At 40.8% G+C, this 20879-nt stretch overlaps 1 protein-coding gene across 5 annotated transcripts in view; it reads right to left on the bottom strand.

The window, feature by feature from the left end:
* LOC134631189 (transcription initiation factor TFIID subunit 4-like) overlaps window positions 1-20879 on the bottom strand; it is a 93436-nt gene that overhangs the window by 65440 nt on the left and 7117 nt on the right. For 3 of the 5 annotated variants that reach the window (XM_063479263.1, XM_063479272.1, XM_063479300.1), the window contains exons 3-9: window positions 12308-12460; window positions 10994-11146; window positions 10252-10374; window positions 9623-9712; window positions 8331-8540; window positions 3414-3489; window positions 2212-2326 (exon numbers count right to left, since the gene is read on the bottom strand). In XM_063479263.1, coding sequence (XP_063335333.1) covers window positions 2212-2326; window positions 3414-3489; window positions 8331-8540; window positions 9623-9712; window positions 10252-10374; window positions 10994-11146; window positions 12308-12460 — 920 coding nt within the window. The remainder of the gene's footprint in view (window positions 1-2211; window positions 2327-3413; window positions 3490-8330; window positions 8541-9622; window positions 9713-10251; window positions 10375-10993; window positions 11147-12307; window positions 12461-20879) is intronic. The other 2 variants (XM_063479281.1, XM_063479290.1) reach the window with 2 other exon arrangements.

Below are 20879 nucleotides of genomic sequence, written 5' to 3'. Positions count from 1 at the left end.
GAGAGATGAGGAGGGGTAGAAGGGGGGGGACGCAGAGACAGCTGCTTTCACTCTGTACTGTAAACTACACACACATGCGCACACACTGACACAAGCACTTACACAGAAGGCTGTAGCTACATTGGAAACCCCACAAGCCCTGCAGTGTGTATGTGTGTGTTTGTGCTACAGCTGGCCCGCTGGGACCAGCGGTTCAGAGTGACAGCCATACACACATCAGTCCCAGACTGCAGCTGAACATGGTGCAGGCTGGGTGGGGGAGAGCACGGTGGATGCTGACTGACCATTGTTTGTTTTTTTGTTTCTTTATTACAGTCAACAGATACCTTCTACACCCCTCTAATTCTGCTATGGAAGCAGTTAGGTCAAAATGGCTTTATGACCAAATTCCCCCTGACTTTAGTTCACTTAGACTTTTTTGTGTGCTGGCCACTTGTCTTAATCCTTTTTTGATTTCTAAGTAATTACTGAAATTATGTCAGTGGCACACATTTTTTAATTAAATCTGACCTACTTGACTATTTTATGCAAATGACCTGCTGTTGCTGTTTAAATATTAGCGTCTTTAAAAGGCTGTAGAAACTCAAAATTAACTTTTTTTTAACAACTTGTCTGCATTTTTCAGCATGGTAAACATGAAAACAGCGTCTGTTCACAGACACAAGTCATCGCGTCTGACTGGACGTGGTGTGAAGACAGTGTGGCGTCAGATGGATCACCTTGTAACAATGAGCTCTGTTCCAGCATGTTTATATCCTCAGGTACGAAAAGTAACAGCATAGAAAAATAACAGCAATTTCTAACTGAGGTTTCAGTCAACAGCAACCAACCGAGGTCCAGGCGAAACATTAACAAGTTAAGAATTTAACGCACGGGCATTTTTCAGTAAAGTGGAAAATTAGGAGCGACAGTGAGAAATGAAGATAATTCGATAATACGGAGGTCAACTCATCAAACAGTTAAATCTATATCGGAGTCAGAAAAGTCATATGTGACTTCAAGTAACAGTATGATGGCGAGAAAGGTCAGCATGTATGTGTCATTGGAAGAAAACGAAAGAGACAAATAAAGGGATGAAAACAATGATGATTGACTACACAATACGTAAAGTGTCTAACGCATAAAATGAAGAGCAGGCAAAATGTCACCTGACCCGGATAAAGAGAAAATAAACTACAAAATATCATTGACATGATTCTTCCGTGACAGTGGTACTGTGTGTTATTGGACTTGTGTTAAAACCAGTGCATTTGTGTGTGGTGGGCCCCTGTGATCACCGCAGGGGGGAAAAAGGTCGCCAGTAACAAGCGAGCCTGACAGCTTAATTACCAACGCAGCTAAAGATTTATTGGTTTATCAATCAGAGCCCAGGGCGCTGCCTTTCCCCTCAGGAGATGGGAGCCATTACCATGAACCCGTTGGCCCATGTGACCCAGACTCTTCTTGCCCTGTCCCAGTCACACAGGGGCAATCCTAAACCTCCGGCACCTGTCAATACATGTGTACAAGCACACTGGATATGCACACACACATACACACACAAATTCTTAGATTTCTGGAATATACACATATGTTCATGTGCACCCAAGCAGAGACACAAACAAACACAGACAAATAGAGGAATGTATGCAAACATAAAACACATAAAGACTCACACAAAACATGGACCACAAAGGCCAGCATGTGGGCGATGAACCTTTTATGTTCGAGACAAAGGCACAGCTGAAGCAGAGACAAGACCAGAGAGAGAGAGAGAGAGAGAGAGAGAGAGAGAGAGAGAGAGAGAGAGAGAGAGGAAAGCTGCAGGCTAAATACTGTATGTTTGACTTAACCAAAAGGTATTTTCAGAACCGCATCCAGAAATTCCAACCATATGGGCACAATTATCTTATTTCTAAATTAAGCTGTAGCTCATTTGGAATCCTGTCGATGAGTTGTGACAGTGACACGAGGAAGGCGATCGTGAGGGTGATCTATTAACTGACAGTGTGCTGCTATGTGGTGGGCATGGGAAGAAAGGACCACCGATCAACCAGTCGGGCAGGCAGGCAGCCAGGTGGCCAGGCAGGCGACTCAGATAAACACTCACAGCCTTAGCTGAGAGTGTAGCCTGTAGTCATGCAGAAGCTTTTTAGTGAAATGCTGCCCCCATGTGTTGGCAGCCAGAAATAACATGCTCCACAGTCACTCTCCTGGCGAGAGGAGTTGTACCTGAATGTGCCTCCTCCGGGGTCATTGAGCTTGTTTTTCTGATTCCCGGTGATCTGAACAGGCAGGCCCATGGGACTTTTGCCTGCTTGGATTATGGCTCCCTTTCCCATTGTGCCTGTTAAAGAAAGGGGGGGAACAAAGAAGAAAACACTAAACAAAAAGGAAAGGTTTAATGTTATCATTGAAGTGTCCCCTTCTATCTGCATCAAATATTCATTCTGTCTAACGACTACCTTCAGCTGTCTCTGTCATCCTCACAGGGGTGAGGGTGAGGGGCTGTCGCTCTCCCCAGGTTGGTGCGGAGAGCGTCGCTCTGTCAATATCACTGCACTTCACCGCCTTTCCTTACACTCCTAAACCGCATCCTGCTCCGAGACACGTTTTCCAGAGAGGCACAAGGACTGCCAGAGTGAATTTAAACTTGATTTTAACAGGCATGTTCCTAGCCAAGAGGCACAGGAAAGTATTTTTAGAACTATCCCCGCATTCCAATTTATGGGCATAAAACAACCTACAGATCTTTCACTGCAGGCAATCTTGGGGAAGGGGGCAGATCAAATTTGTATGCACCTCCGATCGCACACACACACACACACACACTAACACAAACGCACAAGCACAAACAGGTACAAACACATACACTCATTTCACACACCACTTGAGAGCACAGAGCTCTCTTAGGGGAGCGTTACACCCGGTTGGTGTTGGGGCGATATTTGTGGGCTTCTGTGGGAAGAGTGTTTGTGAATCAGTGTGAGTAAGCAGTAGCGCAAATGTTTGAGAAGGCTTTATAACCAGACAGGAAAAAAAAAAAAACACAAAAAAAACACCTGTTCTCTCTATGGCTCCTGCCTGTTTACACATCCTTCAGCCTACCGAGAGAACATTTACGGTTTCACTAATGGCCATCTGACGATATATAGCCTGTTTTATTGGTTCATCATTTAAAAAGAAATTTAAACTAAGGCTGGAAGTCTTTGAATATTTTTCCTGCAATGGTGTCTTAATCGAAGGATGTAAATATTGCATAACAGAATCAGAGGAAAACCGTGAGCCAAAGTTTCCAAAAATATAAAGAAATGTTTGTTCATTCTTTCATCTTTCTATACTTTAGTCCTCCAAATGCCTGATATAAGAATGGGGATTGTACATGTAATTGAATTCAATCAAATGTGTCTGTAATAGGCCTGCAGATGTCTTACCTTGCGCTCTGATGGACTGCGTAATCACCACAGGCATCCGGACCTGGCCACCAACAGCGCCTCCTGTCTTGACACCCTGAGGAAGCAAAACTTTATTGTAGCATTTCTCAGAAGGAAACAATTGGAGAGAAGGAGGAGGGAAAGAAGGGAAATTAAAAAGGATGAAACTGAACACCTACTAAAGCATTGCTCCATTTTTGTGTGATCCCTAAAACCGAAAGTAAAAAATCAAACTTTTTGTCATAGTTGGATAGGAAAAAAAACATAATCTGTAGACCTAGACCCACTTGAGTTTTGTATATTGATTTCTTTTCAATTGTAACACAGTAAAAATACCAGCAGTATATACAGAATAAATGCATAATACATACAAGAGTGGTGAATTCTACAGTGGCTATCTCCACACAGTACAGAGAAACTAGAGATCAAATTAAATGCACAAGAAGGATGGATTTCTCCCACTGTATGTGACCTACATTTGCTTGCATTTGCAGATAAGACAAAGGCAATAAAAAGTCAAGGCCACAGTGAAAAAGTAGTTGAGAAGAAGAAAAAGTAGTAGAAGAAGAAGGTGCGGGGGGTGGGAGAGTATGCTGGGCTATTAGAGTCACTTCCTTCCTTGGTAGCAGCTACGGGCCGAGCCTCAGGCTCAGCCATCCATTCCTACCAGTTTGCTTCTTGCTGCATATTTTTTAGCCTTGTTTTCCATTCCCTGACACATGCTATATTACTGTTCAAGCTACTGAAAAAAGACAGAGGCCATTTTTCCCAGAGATCCACTGCAGGGGTCTGCGAGTAAGGGGGGGGAAGGGGAGAAAAATACATTCAGAATGAGCAAAGATAGCTAGCACCTCTGGCCAGCTGGCGACACAGTTAAGAGAGAGGGAAAACCCTCAGGTAAGAAGTTTTAGAATCAGGGGCAGAAGGAATAACACTAAACCTAAACTGCTCATCTTTCATATGATTCATATTTCCTACATTTAACATCTAGAGTGATCTTAAATGTTAGATGTTTTTTAGACTAAAGAATAACATGTTAGTTTTATGTAAAGAGAGAAACAGATTTAAAACAATAATACAGAAAAATGCATATAAAGCTAAGAATTTGCCGCTATTTACTATTTATGTCTATTTATTATTCATTAATTATTCATTTTCCTTGCTGTTGATGCCCAATAACTTGACCAGCAAAGTTCGAATATATTATTTCAACCTCTTAGCTCAAACATCCATAGAACATCACATGTACTGACGCTGCACACTGTTGCAATGAAGAATGAACTGTTATGGTATGTGGTGGTGCGGCCTACTTACACCTCTCGAGTTTTTATCAAGGCCATTCACCTCATATAAAATTTGCCCCAAGGAAGTTTATGGTCTAGTTCCCATATAGCTTTTGGCACAATTTAAAAAAAAATATATATATATATTAACATATATATAATTTAAAAATATCTAACTTTGCTTTTCTAAATAATGTCTTTATTAAGTGGTCTATCCTCCATGTGTTTAGAAACATAGAATACTTCAATTTTATCTAATTAAACCCCTGACATTTAAAACACAGCATTGTTTCAAATGTTGTGGGTTCAAAACCAAAAATGATTGTGGCTTATTGGATATCCTGGAGCATTAATTGTAATTAAATAAGAAACCTTAAATAATGTAAGCCCACATCTATATACTCTACTTTACTACAACAAGAAATCTTTCCCATACCACTGTAGTATGAACAGATTTTTTTTTAGGCTAATTCAACTAGCGTTCTGGTTTCAGACTGTTGATGTGCCAGCGGCGATCATTTACTAATGTTTTGTGTGATAGCTTATGTTGCCGTTGTGTGTGTGTGGAGGGAGGGAGAGAGAGAGAGAGAGAGAGAAAGAGAGAGAGAGAGAGAGAGAGAGAAGGGGGGAGCGAGAGACCAGAGGCATGTTCTGGACATAGACTGCGGCCGCCACATTGCTTTAAAATTGACCTGGGGCTGACCTAGTTACCTCGCTTCACCCTTCAACGGTTAACGGGTAGAGGGAGGGAAAGAGGGAGAGAAATGAGAGGGTGATGCGGGGGCAGATACAGTGAAAGAAGCTGTTGGAAAGACATGGAGAGAAAGTGTGTGTATGCAAGTGACAGCCCAAGTAAATCAGGAAGAAGTGAGCGAAAAAAAAGGGAGGGAGAAGGAAAGAGAAACAGAGAGAGAGAAATACAAAAGAGAGAGCCCTCTAGCTTGCCCACTACTCTGCCTGGACCAGACCAATCTGAGTCTGACCTCACTTGACCCATCTGTAGACATCTGGGCTCTGTGGGGTTGCATGATTCTCAATGTACAAGCACATCTGCACACACAGACACAAACACACGTTCAGTATCCACAACGCGGTTATTATAGTTAACTAAAACTATACCACGATCTGAAACTGGGGATAGAAAACTAACAGAAAATAACTAACAAAAATACCAAACCAATTAGAAATATAGAGGAAAGGTCCATATTATTAGTCTTTGCTAATATTGTCATATTATTCAATACATTAAGTAAAAGAAGGCATTGACTCTGAGCCAGGTTTTTGTTCTGCAATACCTTGTCTGAACTTCTTAAATCTGCTCCTGGCACTACCGACTACAGTATTACGATTATAAAGGCTAAAATTAATAAACATTTTTAAAACATTTCAAATATAACTGAAACAATCAAATCAAATCTGGAAACTAAATCAGACAAACGGTCAAAAAAACGAAGAAAAAAGTAAGGCTGTTGCTTCTTGGTGCAGTCCCTCCAACAGTTTCCCTCTGTCATGGTACTGCGTCTTTGACCCTGAAATATAAATTTTGTTGGGACTTTGAATTCTTTTCTACCTTTAGGTGTAAAGCTCGGCCTCTTTTTGTGGCACTGACAAACAGACAGGAGGCCAAGCTGGAGGTGGCAGAGTAGAGGATGTTAAGATTTTCAGTAGGAGTCACCAGAACGGACAAGATTAGAAATGAGTATATCAGAGGGACAGCACAGGTTGAGCGTTTGGAGACAAAGTTAGAGGGGCAAGGTTGAGATGGTCTCAACGTTTTCTATAATCTCTTGTGTTTCTCCGAGCCTTCCCCCTTGTCTCCCCTGTGTCAAGTTCAAGTGTGTTAGAGTCTTGTCTCTTTGTCAAGTCAGTGACTTCCAGGTTTATTTTGGTAGTCTTTTGTCTTCTTGGTCTTGTTCCTAACTGTCTTAATTGTCTTCAGCTGTTCCTCGTTCCCCACCTGTTCCCTATTCCCCTGATTAGCTCTTAGAGCGTGTCAGTTTGTATAAATAGGCAACAATTTCACATTGCCCTTTTGTTGTAGTGTCTGTGCTTCCTCAGTGTGTGCGCTCAGCCCAAGTTTCGTGGAGTTTTGATGTTTTTGTAGGTTTACTTGTAGTTTTTTGAAACTCCTGCTTCTTTGACTCCTGTACACAAATAATCATGACACTTTTATAACCTGCAACATATGGGTGTGACTAACCATCACAGAGACTGTACTGCATACCAAAAATCATATCACAGATTTGTAGGACAGATGGTGTGGTGTTAAACTGTTTCCATTGAACTGGGGGAAGGATCTTTAAATAGTCCTTCAGAAAGCTCACAAAGACATAATACAGTCCTCTGTGTTAGGCATATGTATTCCTAGCTTAATGTAATGCCTCCAAAGGACTTCTTTGTGGAATAACTGAACCTTCATGTTTAAAACTACTTTAGTCTAACAACAAAATCCTCCAAATTCACTGACAAATTTTTCAAAATCCTACTAATAAAGAGACAAACCTTATGTCATAGCTTTAAAAGGCCTACTATGTGGTGTTGTGTGGGTGTACTGTGCTGCTTTCAGGTGAATTCAGGTGTCACAGCTGACTTCACTCAGCATTCAGCATTCACATATAAAAAGCCAGTGAGAGCAGCTGGTCAGCCTGGTGATCGGGCTTCATAAGTGTTGGGAGTTGATATCATGCTTGTGAAGAAGTGTGGTATCAATGAATAATCTGTTGTTGCCTTATTATTTTTTATTTTATTCTTAGACATAGTTGCTTTCCCATCTTTTTAAATTAAACCTTTCTGTTAAAAAGTTGTTTTATTTCTCCATACGCTTTCTCTGGCTCTTTTTCCAACCCAGACATTGTTATTAGTACTTCTTCTCACCTCCCAGTGTAACAGCAAAGTTTGTAAATTGAGTACCTCTAATTGGATACTTGTGCTTTGCCATCTGCTATGGTCAGTGGAGCCACTTGCACATTATGCAAACAACCTCTATGGTGTGAATATGTAAGTTTCCAACAAGTGTGTTCTAGATGGATATAAGACAAAATAAATATTTTCTAAAGACAGAAAATGTTGCTACATGGGTAGGCCTGGGTCATCCTTTCCCTTTTTTTTTTTTTTTTAAATATATGAGTCCTCAGTGAATCTGTGAGTTGGGTGTGACCCTAACTCACTGTTCGATGTATGACTTCCAGCCATGGCACTGTGACTTGCTCCAGAATAACAAAACCCATCATCAACAAGCACACTACCCCCAGCAGGTTGGATTCATTGCATTTTACCATTTTTTAAATGCATGCTGGGCTGTTGTGGGAAAATGTGTCACATTTACTGTACAACTTCCGCTCTATCAGACACCTTACATACATACATACATACACATTTCCTGGACATGGCTACCAATTACAGAAAAAAACAAAAAACAAATGAAACACATATGAACATTTACACATTTTAGGATCGATCTTTGTATTTGCTATGTTTTACTTCAAAGATCACATGTAGTTTCATTTGGACTGTGATGTTGGGGAACAAACTCTTGTGTGTGGACAAAAAGGTTTAAAAAGCAACTCCCAATTTAAACATTGTGATGACTGTGTCTGCACTGGATACTCTTCCAACTGGGCCACATTATACATACCATTGCAGCTGCATGTCCGAGCGTCCCAGCGGGCAATGCACTGGCACCCGTAGTGGTGCTGACACTATTAGGGTGGCGTATGCGGACAGCTGGCCCAGCGACGATGGCAGGAGGGATGCCACAGGGTGCTGGTTTTAGTCCCTGCTGCGGGGGCTGGGTCAGAGACTGCTGACTATTCAGCAAAGACAGCCTCAGGGCTGGGAGGCTCTTCTGTTGATGGACAGAGGGCAGCCAGAGTTTACAGTCATATAGAGAAATAGACATGCATTACAAAGCACCATACACAGCTGCAACAACTACCGCTGTGGTCACTGGCTAATTTAGCATAATGCTATCAAAAAAATATGGCTATAGACAGCTAAAAAATATCTGCAGATGCATGTGACCACATGTTTGTAGAATGTTTGCACAATGATTCATGTGACTTTTATTTGTTATTTGAAAAATGCTTATTTGTGTGCTGAAATTGTTTAATTTGCATTCAGGATAATAAACCTACAGTATGCTTAAAACTGTATACAGTGTTACCATCACTATTAGCATGATAACTCACTGTCAGTTGACCTAAGGAGCTGATGTCGTTCCCTAGAGAATATTTTAGGGCAGATTTTTGACGTAAATGACCTAACATTGCCTGACACCATGTGTTTGTGGCCCTGTTGGGCGGGTGAGTGCCTTGATGTGATGCTCATCATGGCTGGCTGAAAAAAACCTGCTGGCTACTGGAACGGCTGCAGGGGCCACCGTCACCGCAGTCAGAAGTCAGGCCAGAGGGAGGGGGTGTGTGTGTGTGTGTGTGTGTGTGTGTGTGTGTGTGTGTGTGTGTGTGTGTGTGTGTGTGTGTGTGTGTCTCATTCAACTGTCAGGCCAGGCTAACATTGACTCTGGTCCCATGCAAAGAACTACTTTAGGGGGATCATTTCAGAAAAATCTATGAGGGGCAGCTTAAGGAGCCAAGTTAGGGAATGAGTAGAGGAGAAAGATAAGGGGCAGTTCAGAAAACAATTTTAGGGGTCAATTTCAAGTAGACCCCATGACCCAGAATTGGTTAAGCACAAGAAAATGGATGGATGGATGGATGAGAATTTCAAGTACCTACAGGTGCTATAAACTGAATAAACAGGCCCAAGGTTAAGAAGACTACTTGATGACAGAGGTGTAGGGTTCATTGTTAGATAGGCACTTTCAGAGCTCAATGAGCCATTGCATTAGTCAGTGTAGGAATCAGTTTTATGGATGATATAGCTTAGGAAGTAGGTTAAAAAAAATAAGTTAACTAGCAAGAACCTCACCTTGAGAAATGGTACCAGGTAAGGCTGCGGAGATGACTTGAGCTCTGTCTGTAGTCGGCTGGTGAACTCTTCCGGTTCGATTTTGGCATCCTGTCAGGTTAAGAGCAAAGAAAAAATTAAATTTCAAAAGAGAAGCCGTGCAGTACACCAGAGGGTATAAGCACAGTTAGATGAAAGTCCATCACCAGAAGGAATCATCAACCATTCCATCCTGAAACTTCAGGGTACAACTTAAGGTGCACATTTTATATGAGATGAAAATTCATGACACAGAAAAGAGACTTTCGGAAAGAGTTTCATGCTGCCATCTACAGGTTGGAAATATTTAATACAACGACACAGAAAAGTGTCAATTTTAATGTAAAATTTAAAATATGTTACACCGCAAAAAAAAGGGGAAAAAACCCCCAAAATAATGGACTCACACTTACCATGTTATGATTTCATTAAATTAGTTAGATGCATGAGAAACATGGTGTTAAAATTATTTGCCTACAAAAAAAAGAGGTATACGGCAGGTCCTTAGCAGTTTTTGTAAATCTAATACTTGCCCCAAAATTGTCCCATCTAAACAAGTGAAATTATTTTGTTTTTCCTATATGATATGAATAGCGTTTTGTGAAGCTCACCAGCAGGTCCTGAACAAGAGCCTTGACGTTCTTAGACGTCTCGGGGGACGGAGAATTGTGAGATGCCAGCTTGATAAGTGTGGCCAGGAAATTCTTACACTTCTTAACATTCTCTTGCATTTCCTGTTGAAGACAACAAAATAATTCATTTTCTATAAAAAAAACAAAAAACACACACACACACACAAACAAAAAAAACCTAAGTGACACCACTAACAAATCTCAACCTCAAAGTCGCTGTGTAAAACAATGGATCAGAACATAAGGCAGAGAGGAAGTGGCCCTATAACTGTGCTGCATGTCCTTAAATATTAGCTTAAAGAGTGGAATTAACTTGGCTGATAAAAGAGGCTGAAAAGCGTCTGTCACAACTCAGTGAATGGTGTACATTCAGGACATTAAAATGTAGCACCTGGGTTGACAGATATATGTGTGTGTGCGTGCGTGCCTGCGTGAGAATATGCATACATGTGACTTCATGGTAAATCTGTGCTTCTATGTCTTTCTATGTCCTTGGGTCAGTACGCAATAGTGTGAATGTATGAGCGCAAGCATGTGTGGGCATGTGCAAGACTCTTTGTCCATGGCCAGCTGTGTGACGTGGTGTAGCTGTGGGTCCGGGTCTGAGCTTGTGACACAGCCAGCCTCCTGGCAGCTGTGACAGTGCCCTCACCCTTTAGGGTGGAGTGTGGGCGGTAGTGGAGGAGGATGAGAGGAGGGCAGTGTGGCAGAGGAAACAGACCTGGGATGCGACAGAAGCTCCAGAGGCCGTGGCGATTCCCGGCTGTGCAGGCTGCACTGGCTGGGAGGCAGGCTGGGCTGGGGCCTGGGGAGGCAAAACCACGGAGGTCTGCTGCGGAGCCGTCACAGCCACGACCGGTGCCACAGGGCCCTTCTGGAAGAGCAAGGAAGAGACAGAGAGATAAACAGGACGTGACGCCTCGCTCCCAGCAAGGCCACAGAGAACAGGAGGCAGGCGCCACAGCGCTCCTGTCACATCTGGTGTCCTTACTTTGGTGGACATCTCTTAACAGACAAGGAGGAAGAAGGGGAGGAGGTGACAAGCTAGAGGCAGGGAAACACAGGAGCCCATCAAAGCTTTTCTTAATTGTCACCCACCTGACTTGGAAGATCTGTAACAAATGTTGGCTACCCATAATGATGTGTGCGCAGTTGAATAAAATTCATAAACACAATTTTGCTCATGAGAGGAGGTGCCAACAGCAGTCTCTCACTCTAAGGCCCTCATCACCTCTTTTAAATCTCTCAGGGCCTGTTCACACTTGGCAATAAAATACATCTTATGTGACGTGGTCATAAGTGGACAGCTCTAAATACAGGTGTGAATACACCCAGATGAAGGGGACACATTAAGGTCCTATCATTTGAGTGACATATAGATGGTAACAAGGCTACGTGTACAGTTATATTTGTGATGTGACTATGTAGTGTAGTACATTTTTGGTTAAATCAAAACAGTCCAAATTTGATCTGGATCAGAGGATACAGTGCTCTAGTTCCTTGCCAATAAGTGCCAGTATTTACTACAGGTTATGTATTATGTGTAGCTAGGGCATCAATGCAGGGGACTCATACTTTCCTTTTTTTGTCTGCACACTTTGAAAATAAATGGTTTGACCTTCTGAGACCCAAGGTTTTGTTTTGGATTCACTTTTAAATTCTTCTAGGTATTTGCAATTAACTGGACCTGACATGCATATAATCTAAGCATACTCTTTCCTGTAACAACAGGAAGTTGTTACTTCGTTACATAATTGATATATACTTAAAAAAATGTCCCTATGATTTTTTGCTGTTACTAAATAAATTTTAATTATAGTAGTGAGTATTATTGCTTACAGCAGGTATAATATATACAGAAAAGGGTTTTACTAAAATTTCATCTGAAATACTTGAAGTCAATTATCAGCTTGTACACAACCTTCAAGTAAACTTTAGACTCAGTCAGCACTATTTCTAGGCAGTTATCTGGGATAGCAAAGGAAAAAAATGCCAGGCAGAGGACTGAATAACATGTCAGGAGGAGTTGTCTCACTGGGCGGAGTGCAGGGCAGGAGGAGGAAGAAGAAGAAGAAGAGGAAGAAGAAGTCTGTAGGGCAGGGCTGGAAGGAGTAGGAGAAGGAGACGGTGCCATCTTGGCTGGGGTCAAAGGACATTGCCTGCTGGTCTGAGAGGTCACAGGAGATTGCTGGAAAAAGGAGAACAGGAGGAAAAAGGAAGAGGAAAAAGAGACAGAACTCAGAATAAATATATCAGAGGAAGTAGGTGACGAAAGAGAAACAGGAGAGATAACTGAATACAAGCCACCTTAAAAGATACAAAGGAAGAAACACAGCGACAGTGATGCTGTGCCAGTTTCAGCTGTGAAAGAAAAGAGTGAGGAGGAAGGATGGCAGCCAGAGAAAAGACGGGGGAAAGTGTGAGAGAGGGAGAGAGAGACAGGGCAACAGAATAAGAAAAGAGCAGTATCGTGCCTTGCAGACAGATGAGAAAAGGTCATGACAGCAGGAAAGAAGAAGGAAGGTGGCAGCATGTTGTCGACATGAAGATTTAACTCAAGAAAGCACGTTTGGTCAGGTGGCGCTGGCTCACAGTGACGTACTACTGGGGTCTGATTCCAGAGGGGACCTACATCAATCAGCGACGACACTGAAACTACTGACAGGTAAAGGGAATAACACTGATGATTTCATTACAGTGAAATGCTTTGCTGGGAAACCTTGAGTTATCCATTGACTAAATAAACGTGTCCTTTTACAGGAGAAATATTAGAACTTTAAATATAATAAAAAATAAAAATAATTTTAAAAAGTAAATACATGTGAAAAATAGGTGGATGTGGTAGAGGCAAACAAGGTCATGCAGTAAGGAGGCTGTTTTGTAAGGACAACCATCACTTGCTGTCAGCCAACAGGTGCAACATGAGGCTCAGGGGACCTGCACGGACCTGTGGAGAGTAACTGAACAACCAACAGACAGGTAACTATTAATGATCCTTCAACAGGTTCACTTATAGAAGACCTTGTTCTACATAAGTCTTTTTGTACAAAAAGTAACTTTTTAATCTTCTTAGCTCAAGAACTAAATTTGGAGTGAGTCTGAGATTTTAAGGAGGACTGAAAATGCCCTGCTACTGAAAACAAAAGAAACCCTGGAGGTGCTCTTGATCTGTAATACAACAAATAACACAAACCAAAAGCAAAATCATATATGAAATTAAAATATAGATCATCACCCAGCCCTAAGCTGAGTCCAGAGACTCATGGTGACAGAGAGGTTATAAAAACCCAAATATTGGTGCACACCCAATTATTGCAATGGCACTCCCCAACAGCAGTCGCCTCCCAGGAAGAATAATGCCACACTACAAAAACTGCTAAGGATTCGAACATGGCAAAGAGAACCAAGGAGGTGAATCACAAAACAGGGCTGATGATGAGACCCCAGTATAGCACGTAAAGTTCATGCATTTATTACTTCAAGCATGGACTACTGTAATTCGTTATTATCAGTATGTCCTAAAAACTCCCCGAAAAGCCTTCAGTTAATCCAAAATTCTTCAGCAAGAGTACTGACAGAGACTAGAAAGAGAGAGCATATTTCTCATATATTGGCTTCCCTTCATTGGCTCCCTGTTAAATCCAGAATTGAATTCAAAATCCTGCTCCTCACATACAAGGTCTTAAAATAATCAAGCCCCATTTTATCTTAATGACCTTATAGTACCATATCACCCTATTAGAGCACTTCGCTCTCACACTGCATGCTTACTTGTTGTTCCTACAGTATTTTAAGTAGAATGGGAGGCAGAGCCTTCAGTTTTCAGGCCCCTCTTCAGCTTGAAGATTGGATTCGGGAGACAGACACTATCTCTACTTCTAAGATTAGGCTTAAAACTTTCCTTTTTGCTAAAGCACATAGTCAGGGCTGGATCAGGTGACCCTGAATCCTCCCTTAGTTATGCTGAGGTGTATGTTGCTGGAGGATTCCCATGATGCATTGAGTATTTCTTCTTCAGTCACCTTTCTCACTCACTATCTGTTAACAAACCTCCCTGCACTGAATCATACTTCTTCATCTCTGGCTCTCTTCCACAGCATGTCTTTTGTCCTGTCTTCCTTCTCTCACCCCAACCGGTTGCGGTAGATGGCCCCGCCCCTCCCTGAGTCTGGTTCTGCCGGAGGTTTCTTCCTGTTAACAGGGGGTTTTTCCTTCCCACTGTCGCCAAAGTGCTTGCTCATAGTCATATGATTGTTGGGTTTTTCTCTGTATGTATTATTGTACGGTCTACCTTAAAATATAAAGTGCCTTGAGGTGATTGTTCTTGTGATTTGGCGCTGTATAAATAAAACTAAATTGAAATATATATTGCCAAATTTCTTCTGCGAGGTGAGAATTTTGGCTGAATGATGACCAACATTGCCACAATGCATGGTTTAAAAAAAAAAGAAATCCTTTCTTCCTTCACTTCAAGCCTTCATGCTTGGGTCCTCTATCTGTTCAACCAATACAGATATTAGCATCTAAAATACTCACCTAACCTTGATGTTGGCACCAAGGAAAACATGTAAAAACAAAGTGCATCAAGTACAGTATATTAACAGTATCAGATTTAAAATTTGAACCTGCCTACTTTTAAAAGACCACAGATATTTGTGTACAGCACACCTGACCATCGTTGAGATGCTTTAATGTTTTATTAAACTTTATCTGCACTAAGAGTGAGTTAATGAGCAAATTAATGGATGAATAGAAGACCCAACAAACACACAAATGGGTTAGTCAACAAATAAATAAACAGAAAACTGAATATGACTTTTCTAAAACTCACCTTTCACTATTAAGTGTCAATGACTGTATAAAACATTCCTCTTATTATTATGCTTTTATACAGTCTAGAATTTCCACTGTAAGTTGTTGCAGAAAAGTAAGGCAATACTGCAAGCAATTTATTAAGGCACACTTTACTATAACAGAGACAAAACCAATGAGTGCAAAAGGATCACACAGAATACACAAGAGGGATTAATCACTCAACTCATACAGATAAATTATGTTTAGGGATATTTCAGCAGATTCTCTTTAGTACCGTATTACTCTAGCTCATTAGATTTCAAATGACACATTAACTGGGAGCTTAAATTGCTGACTCCGAGTTGCAATTTGAGGATGTTTACATGCATACTGTTTGTACTATAAACAACAATTTTCATCACATATTTACGCAGGGCCAAAAGCACTCAGACAACTGGTTTCTCAAATATTTCTTAGGTATGTTAGCTTGTTTTGTTGTTAACCCAGGCATAAAAATGCAAACTACGGGCACACAGATTATTATAAGGCTGAAAAACCTGAATAAATCAGATGCACAGAGTACATACAAGCATATAAGCATAAATTCAGGTTAGGTTGCAAAATCTGTGGAATAGGTTCAAAGCACAGTGACATATCGAAATACGGTATGTGCAATTGAATGAAGACTGGAAGAATAAATGGAACTTGACAAATGCAGCATTTATAAAAGGATTCACGCTAGTGCTGAAATGTGTCGTAACCTAAGATTGTTTGCTAACATATGAAAAGCAGAAGAATGAATGAGGAGGACAGTGCCAAGTGCCACAAAGCCAAAGAGGTTCATCTCTTACTCACACACACCACACACACAAACGTTCATAAACACTTCCTGGCTGCTTCCCTGCTACCCTGTCTATTAGTCAAAACAACCCAGGAGGGCCTCAACCCTGACCTCTGGCACTCAGCCTTCCATTCACAGACAGACCAAAGCACGCTAACAGACACAAATTCATGCACATGATAAACTGCACTTGTCACAGACAGAAGAAATGAAACAAAGACTACAGTGCAGAGGAGAAGAAGTGGGATAAGAAAGGAGGAGGAGGGGGTTTGCCTCCACTAAAAGTTTAGTAGGATCCAAATGAATGTTACACTGAAGAGTTGGAGGAAGTGAGTGTATGAGAGATGAGGCGATGGGGGTAAGGAGGGTGATGCTAAGAGCCACGGGGTGCATCCCACCGCTAGCTATGCCACTTTCTCGCTCACTCTCTCTCCCTCAGACAGACACACGCACACAAACTCACTTGAGAACCAAAGCCTTGTTAGCTTTTTAAAATAATCAGGCAGTTGGATGATGAATGATTTAACAGGTATGGAAGGAAGGAAGCTCAGGATGCCTTCCGTTTCTCCCCTTAGGGTCATGGGAAGAGTGACAGGCCGACAGAGGGGTTGAGCTCTGGGAATAAACACCATTCCCTTTCATTTCCCTGCTACTGCTTTTCCTGTCGAGATGGCAACGCCGCAGCCCACTAATTTGTCATCAACTGTGAGAGGCGATGACAATCTGCGACTTTCTTTTGAAAGGGGTTCGTATCAGGATGGATATAGGTTGGCTGACTATGAGCAGAGAGGATTGTTGTGCAGCTAATGCAGAATTCTGTTCATGACGTTTAAGGAGATGAATGTCTGACCATGCTCTGTGTGACACTGACTCTGATTCACAGTTTACAGTTTTTTACACTATGAAAGTAACAGAGCACCTGAGGTTAAACTTAGGTTTGAAATATATCACATTATGTCTCTCAGTTCAGTCCTACCTGAAAATGTAATACTACCCACTATAGAGCACAATAACACTAAACACATGAACACTAAAGTTTACAATGATACTTCGCATTATATGTATATAACATTATAGGCTTAATTTCAACATCAGTTCTTCTTGCACCTTATGTAAGAGCAGTCAAACTCTCTTCAGTCTCTATTTTAATTTCATATAAAGTTGTAAAACTGATAGAAATCATATATGGTAGCATGAATGGATATCTTACCATAGCCCAACGTGATCAGCAAACACTACAAACAGTCATCAAAATTCAGAGTAAAAGACACGTCAAGTTAAAATAGGCAATGAAATGCTGCCCTCTAGTGCTAATCTTTTGTCTTTGCGGTTAGGGTTATAATGAAAAGTGCAACCTTGAAAGCCTGGGGGGGAAGACAACAACTAGCTATATTAGATTTAAACCTTTGAGATTTAGCAAATTAACAGATATGGACCAATCATAACCAGCCAATCACATGGCAATAAACATTTAGGCATGCATAGAAAATAATCTCCTCAAGTTCAAACCGAGCATCAGAATGAGGATGAAAGGTGATTTAAGTGACTTTGAACGTGGCATGGTTGTTGGTGCCAGACAGGCTGGTCTGAATATTTGAGAAACTGCTGATCCCCTGGGAATTTCCCGCACTAACCATCTCTAGAGTATACACCGAATGGTGTGAAAAAGAAAATATTCAGTGAGAGGCAGTTCTCTTGGTGAAAATGCCCTGTTCATGCCAGAGATCAGATGGGAATGGCCAAAATATTTTGAGTTATCACTTAACATGCATTAACATTAATTTAACTATATGTAAACCAGTTATGTTTACCAGTGTAATTATCGCTTAAAGTTATGTTTTAACCAGGAAAAAAAACTGATATACACTTAACAGCACAAATTCCAAGTACGGGGCTCAACACCCTTCTGCCTTCAGGATATCTTTCAGCACACGTTGAGCCCCTTAATATCAGCTCCATAGCCTACCTGAGTATTGTTGCTCACAGGTCCATCCCTTTATGGATACAGTGTACCCTTCTTCTGAAAGTTGCTTCTAGCCAGATTATGTCAAGCTGGTTCCTTGAAGATGACAATGAGTTCACTGTATTCAATTACAGTCACTAGATCTCAATGCAGTACCGCTCCTTTGGGATGTAGTGGCACTGGAGATTCTAATCATGGATGTGCAGCTGACAAATGACCAAATGGACCAAACTCTCTAAAAAGCCCAGTACTAGCAATTTGTAAGTAGCACTGAGTGTGTACCAGGATATTTTTCCTGGTTAAAAACAGGTCTCGAGGGAATAACTATGCAGGTAAGCATGACTAGTCTACATATAGTTAGAGTAATAAGCTGGTTTCACCCTACATAACTGAAGTCTGTGCATATTCCTATTATTTGAAAAAAAAAGATGAAGAGTGTATTTCCTTCTTAAAAAACTGGTAAAAATATCCCAGTCATGCTGACTTTTCTTTAGAGTAAGGCCAAATCCTCTGTGGTGTGCCAACATTTTTGTTTGTTTTTTTACACGCAGACAAAACCTGTGTATTTAAACCAATACAAGTGCTGAAGCAACTACTAATTTAATCAGTTAGACAACTAATTTCAGGTTTTTCATAATAATCGAGATTTTACTGGCTCCAGCTCCACATATCTGAATATTAACAGATTTGGGGTGTAGTTTGGGATGGGAATAATAGTTATTAGTAATAATAGTAATAATAGTTTGGGAGCGATATTCACCCAAAATGGCCTACGATAAAACACACCATCTCACATTGCAGAGGTAGTGTTTTGCATTCTGAGATCAATAACAGAAAAACTAGCCCAAAGACATTAACACGCTCAAATATTAAGCTGTGCACACATTTCAGCTCTATTAGTGCTCTGCTGTCACCAGCCCATTTCAGCTGTCCCACTTGATTTAAAGAGAACTGTGGGGGACCAACTATCAAGTAACCTCATTATTAAAAGCAATTAAGCTCCAAAGGTGTACAGCCACCAGCACAAGCTCAAGTTATCAAATGAATGATGGATCCACAGGTGATAATAAGCAAATTCCAATTAATGATTCAGGAGCTCGTTAAATTTTGATGAGAGGACCCCATGGAGTCATTAAAAAGCCTTGAGACATTAATTCACCTATTAATCTCAGTTTAATCTATAGATTAAAAAAATCAAGGATATTCTTTTGTTATAATTACACAGTTTAACGCATTAATCACACCCCAATTAGGGTCTACAACTAATAAAGTGTTCATTTAATGAGGTGGTGCCCACCCAACATCGACTGTGTGAACACACGTATAATTAGATCACAGTTTTTCAAATCTCATCAGTCAGATTATTCTTTTACAAAGGTCACCACCTGTGGCATTAACATTGACGGAAATTATGCAGAGCTGGAGAGAAAGAAACCTGAAATGTGCCCATGAGGATTGGAGTTCAATGTTTTTGTAATCTTAGTAAATCATATGCATGGCACTGGCGTAAGCTGAGTTTGGACAAAGTGGAATATCAGCAAGTTTTAGAGGTACAGTAAAGATACATGTCTGTTGAATTCTATTATTCTATATTTTTTATATTCTATTTTTTTTTTAAAATTCAGCACCAGGAGCTGTCTATAGTCCTACTATATGTCGGCAATCAATTTGTTTTTCTGTTTGTCTCACTGAAAACATACGACTCCATTTCAATCATTTATCTGACATTCATTGATAGATGAAGAACATCTGGACACCTTTTACTATGCAGGTTATTTACTTGTTTATTAAAAAAAAGAAATCCCATCTAACTTTTTCTGAACGTTGCAGAATTATTTCCCCAAAAGCAAAATGCACATCTGCATTCAGATGCTTTCGCTGCTGTATGTTATGTGATATATCGCTGTGCTCCATCCTAACGTTTCAGGAGCAGCGAGCAGTCACAGCACAGTAGCTAGGAGTCGGCTTTTTTAAGATTATTAAGAGTAGTAACTCATACATTCAAGTCTTTTTAGCGTGAAAAATATGAGGAGAAAATACAAAACCAACCATTGCTAGAAATAGAAAGACCTTTACAATTCCAGGTAATGATACCTAAATGAATTTGGGTATACAGCACAAGATATCACAACAATTACTGACTGAGGGTAAAATAAGCTACTGTTAAGAAAAATGTGTTTATTATTTATTTGCAAATATAGGCTGCTCACTTGACATGACTCTCCTTGTGTTGGAGACTCGCTGTTTGCATGGCAGGCCATTACAGACTGAAGGACAGCCTGAAAATATTAGACCTACAATTCTCTGGATGGAGAATTGTAGGCCCCTCTTCTTCCTCTACACAAAGACACTTAGTTCTGTTATACGCTTCTGGTTTCTATCATGTGGTTGACACTCAGACATCCTTGCTAGCCCGCTAATTTGAAACTCCACCTGACATGTAAGAGTGGATGTGAAATCACCTAAAGCTCAACCTCAAGAAGACTGACCTTCTGTTCCTACGGGGAATGAATCCCTCACTGACACGTTACCATTATGATGATGGTGTTCGCTCAGCTGGCGAGGAAGCTACGAGCGACCGTGAACAACAAATACTGCAATAAAAGATGACCATCTTGCATTCTATCCCCAACAGTGAGGCTTCTGAGGCATCTCCTCTTTTCACACAGATACTGAACTCTTCTAGGAAGAGTAAGCAACCGAGTTCCACGCGAGTAGGCAGGTATCAAATGTAGTCTTAAACGTGTCAGTTCCGAACTTAAACAAACAAACAAACAAAAAGAAAACAATTACCTAATAGACCTATCAAGTGGACACTATATGTGCTGCCTCCTGCGCACTCCATCCAGATAGTTCCTACACCTAAACCACAGAGTATTTCAAGCAGTGCGTGTGAAATGGATATCAAGACAAAATAACTGATGAAAACACCCGGACACTTTCTAAATTGTCCAAAATTCTTATGCGAAAATTACCCCAGACTAGTAAAAATGCTGGAGACAACATTTG

This window comes from Pelmatolapia mariae, linkage group LG1 (genome assembly GCF_036321145.2).
Source record: "Pelmatolapia mariae isolate MD_Pm_ZW linkage group LG1, Pm_UMD_F_2, whole genome shotgun sequence".
Lineage (NCBI taxonomy): Eukaryota > Metazoa > Chordata > Actinopteri > Cichliformes > Cichlidae > Pelmatolapia > Pelmatolapia mariae.
Note: the sequence above shows the minus strand (reverse complement) of the source record. Positions and strands in the feature narration are given on the sequence as shown.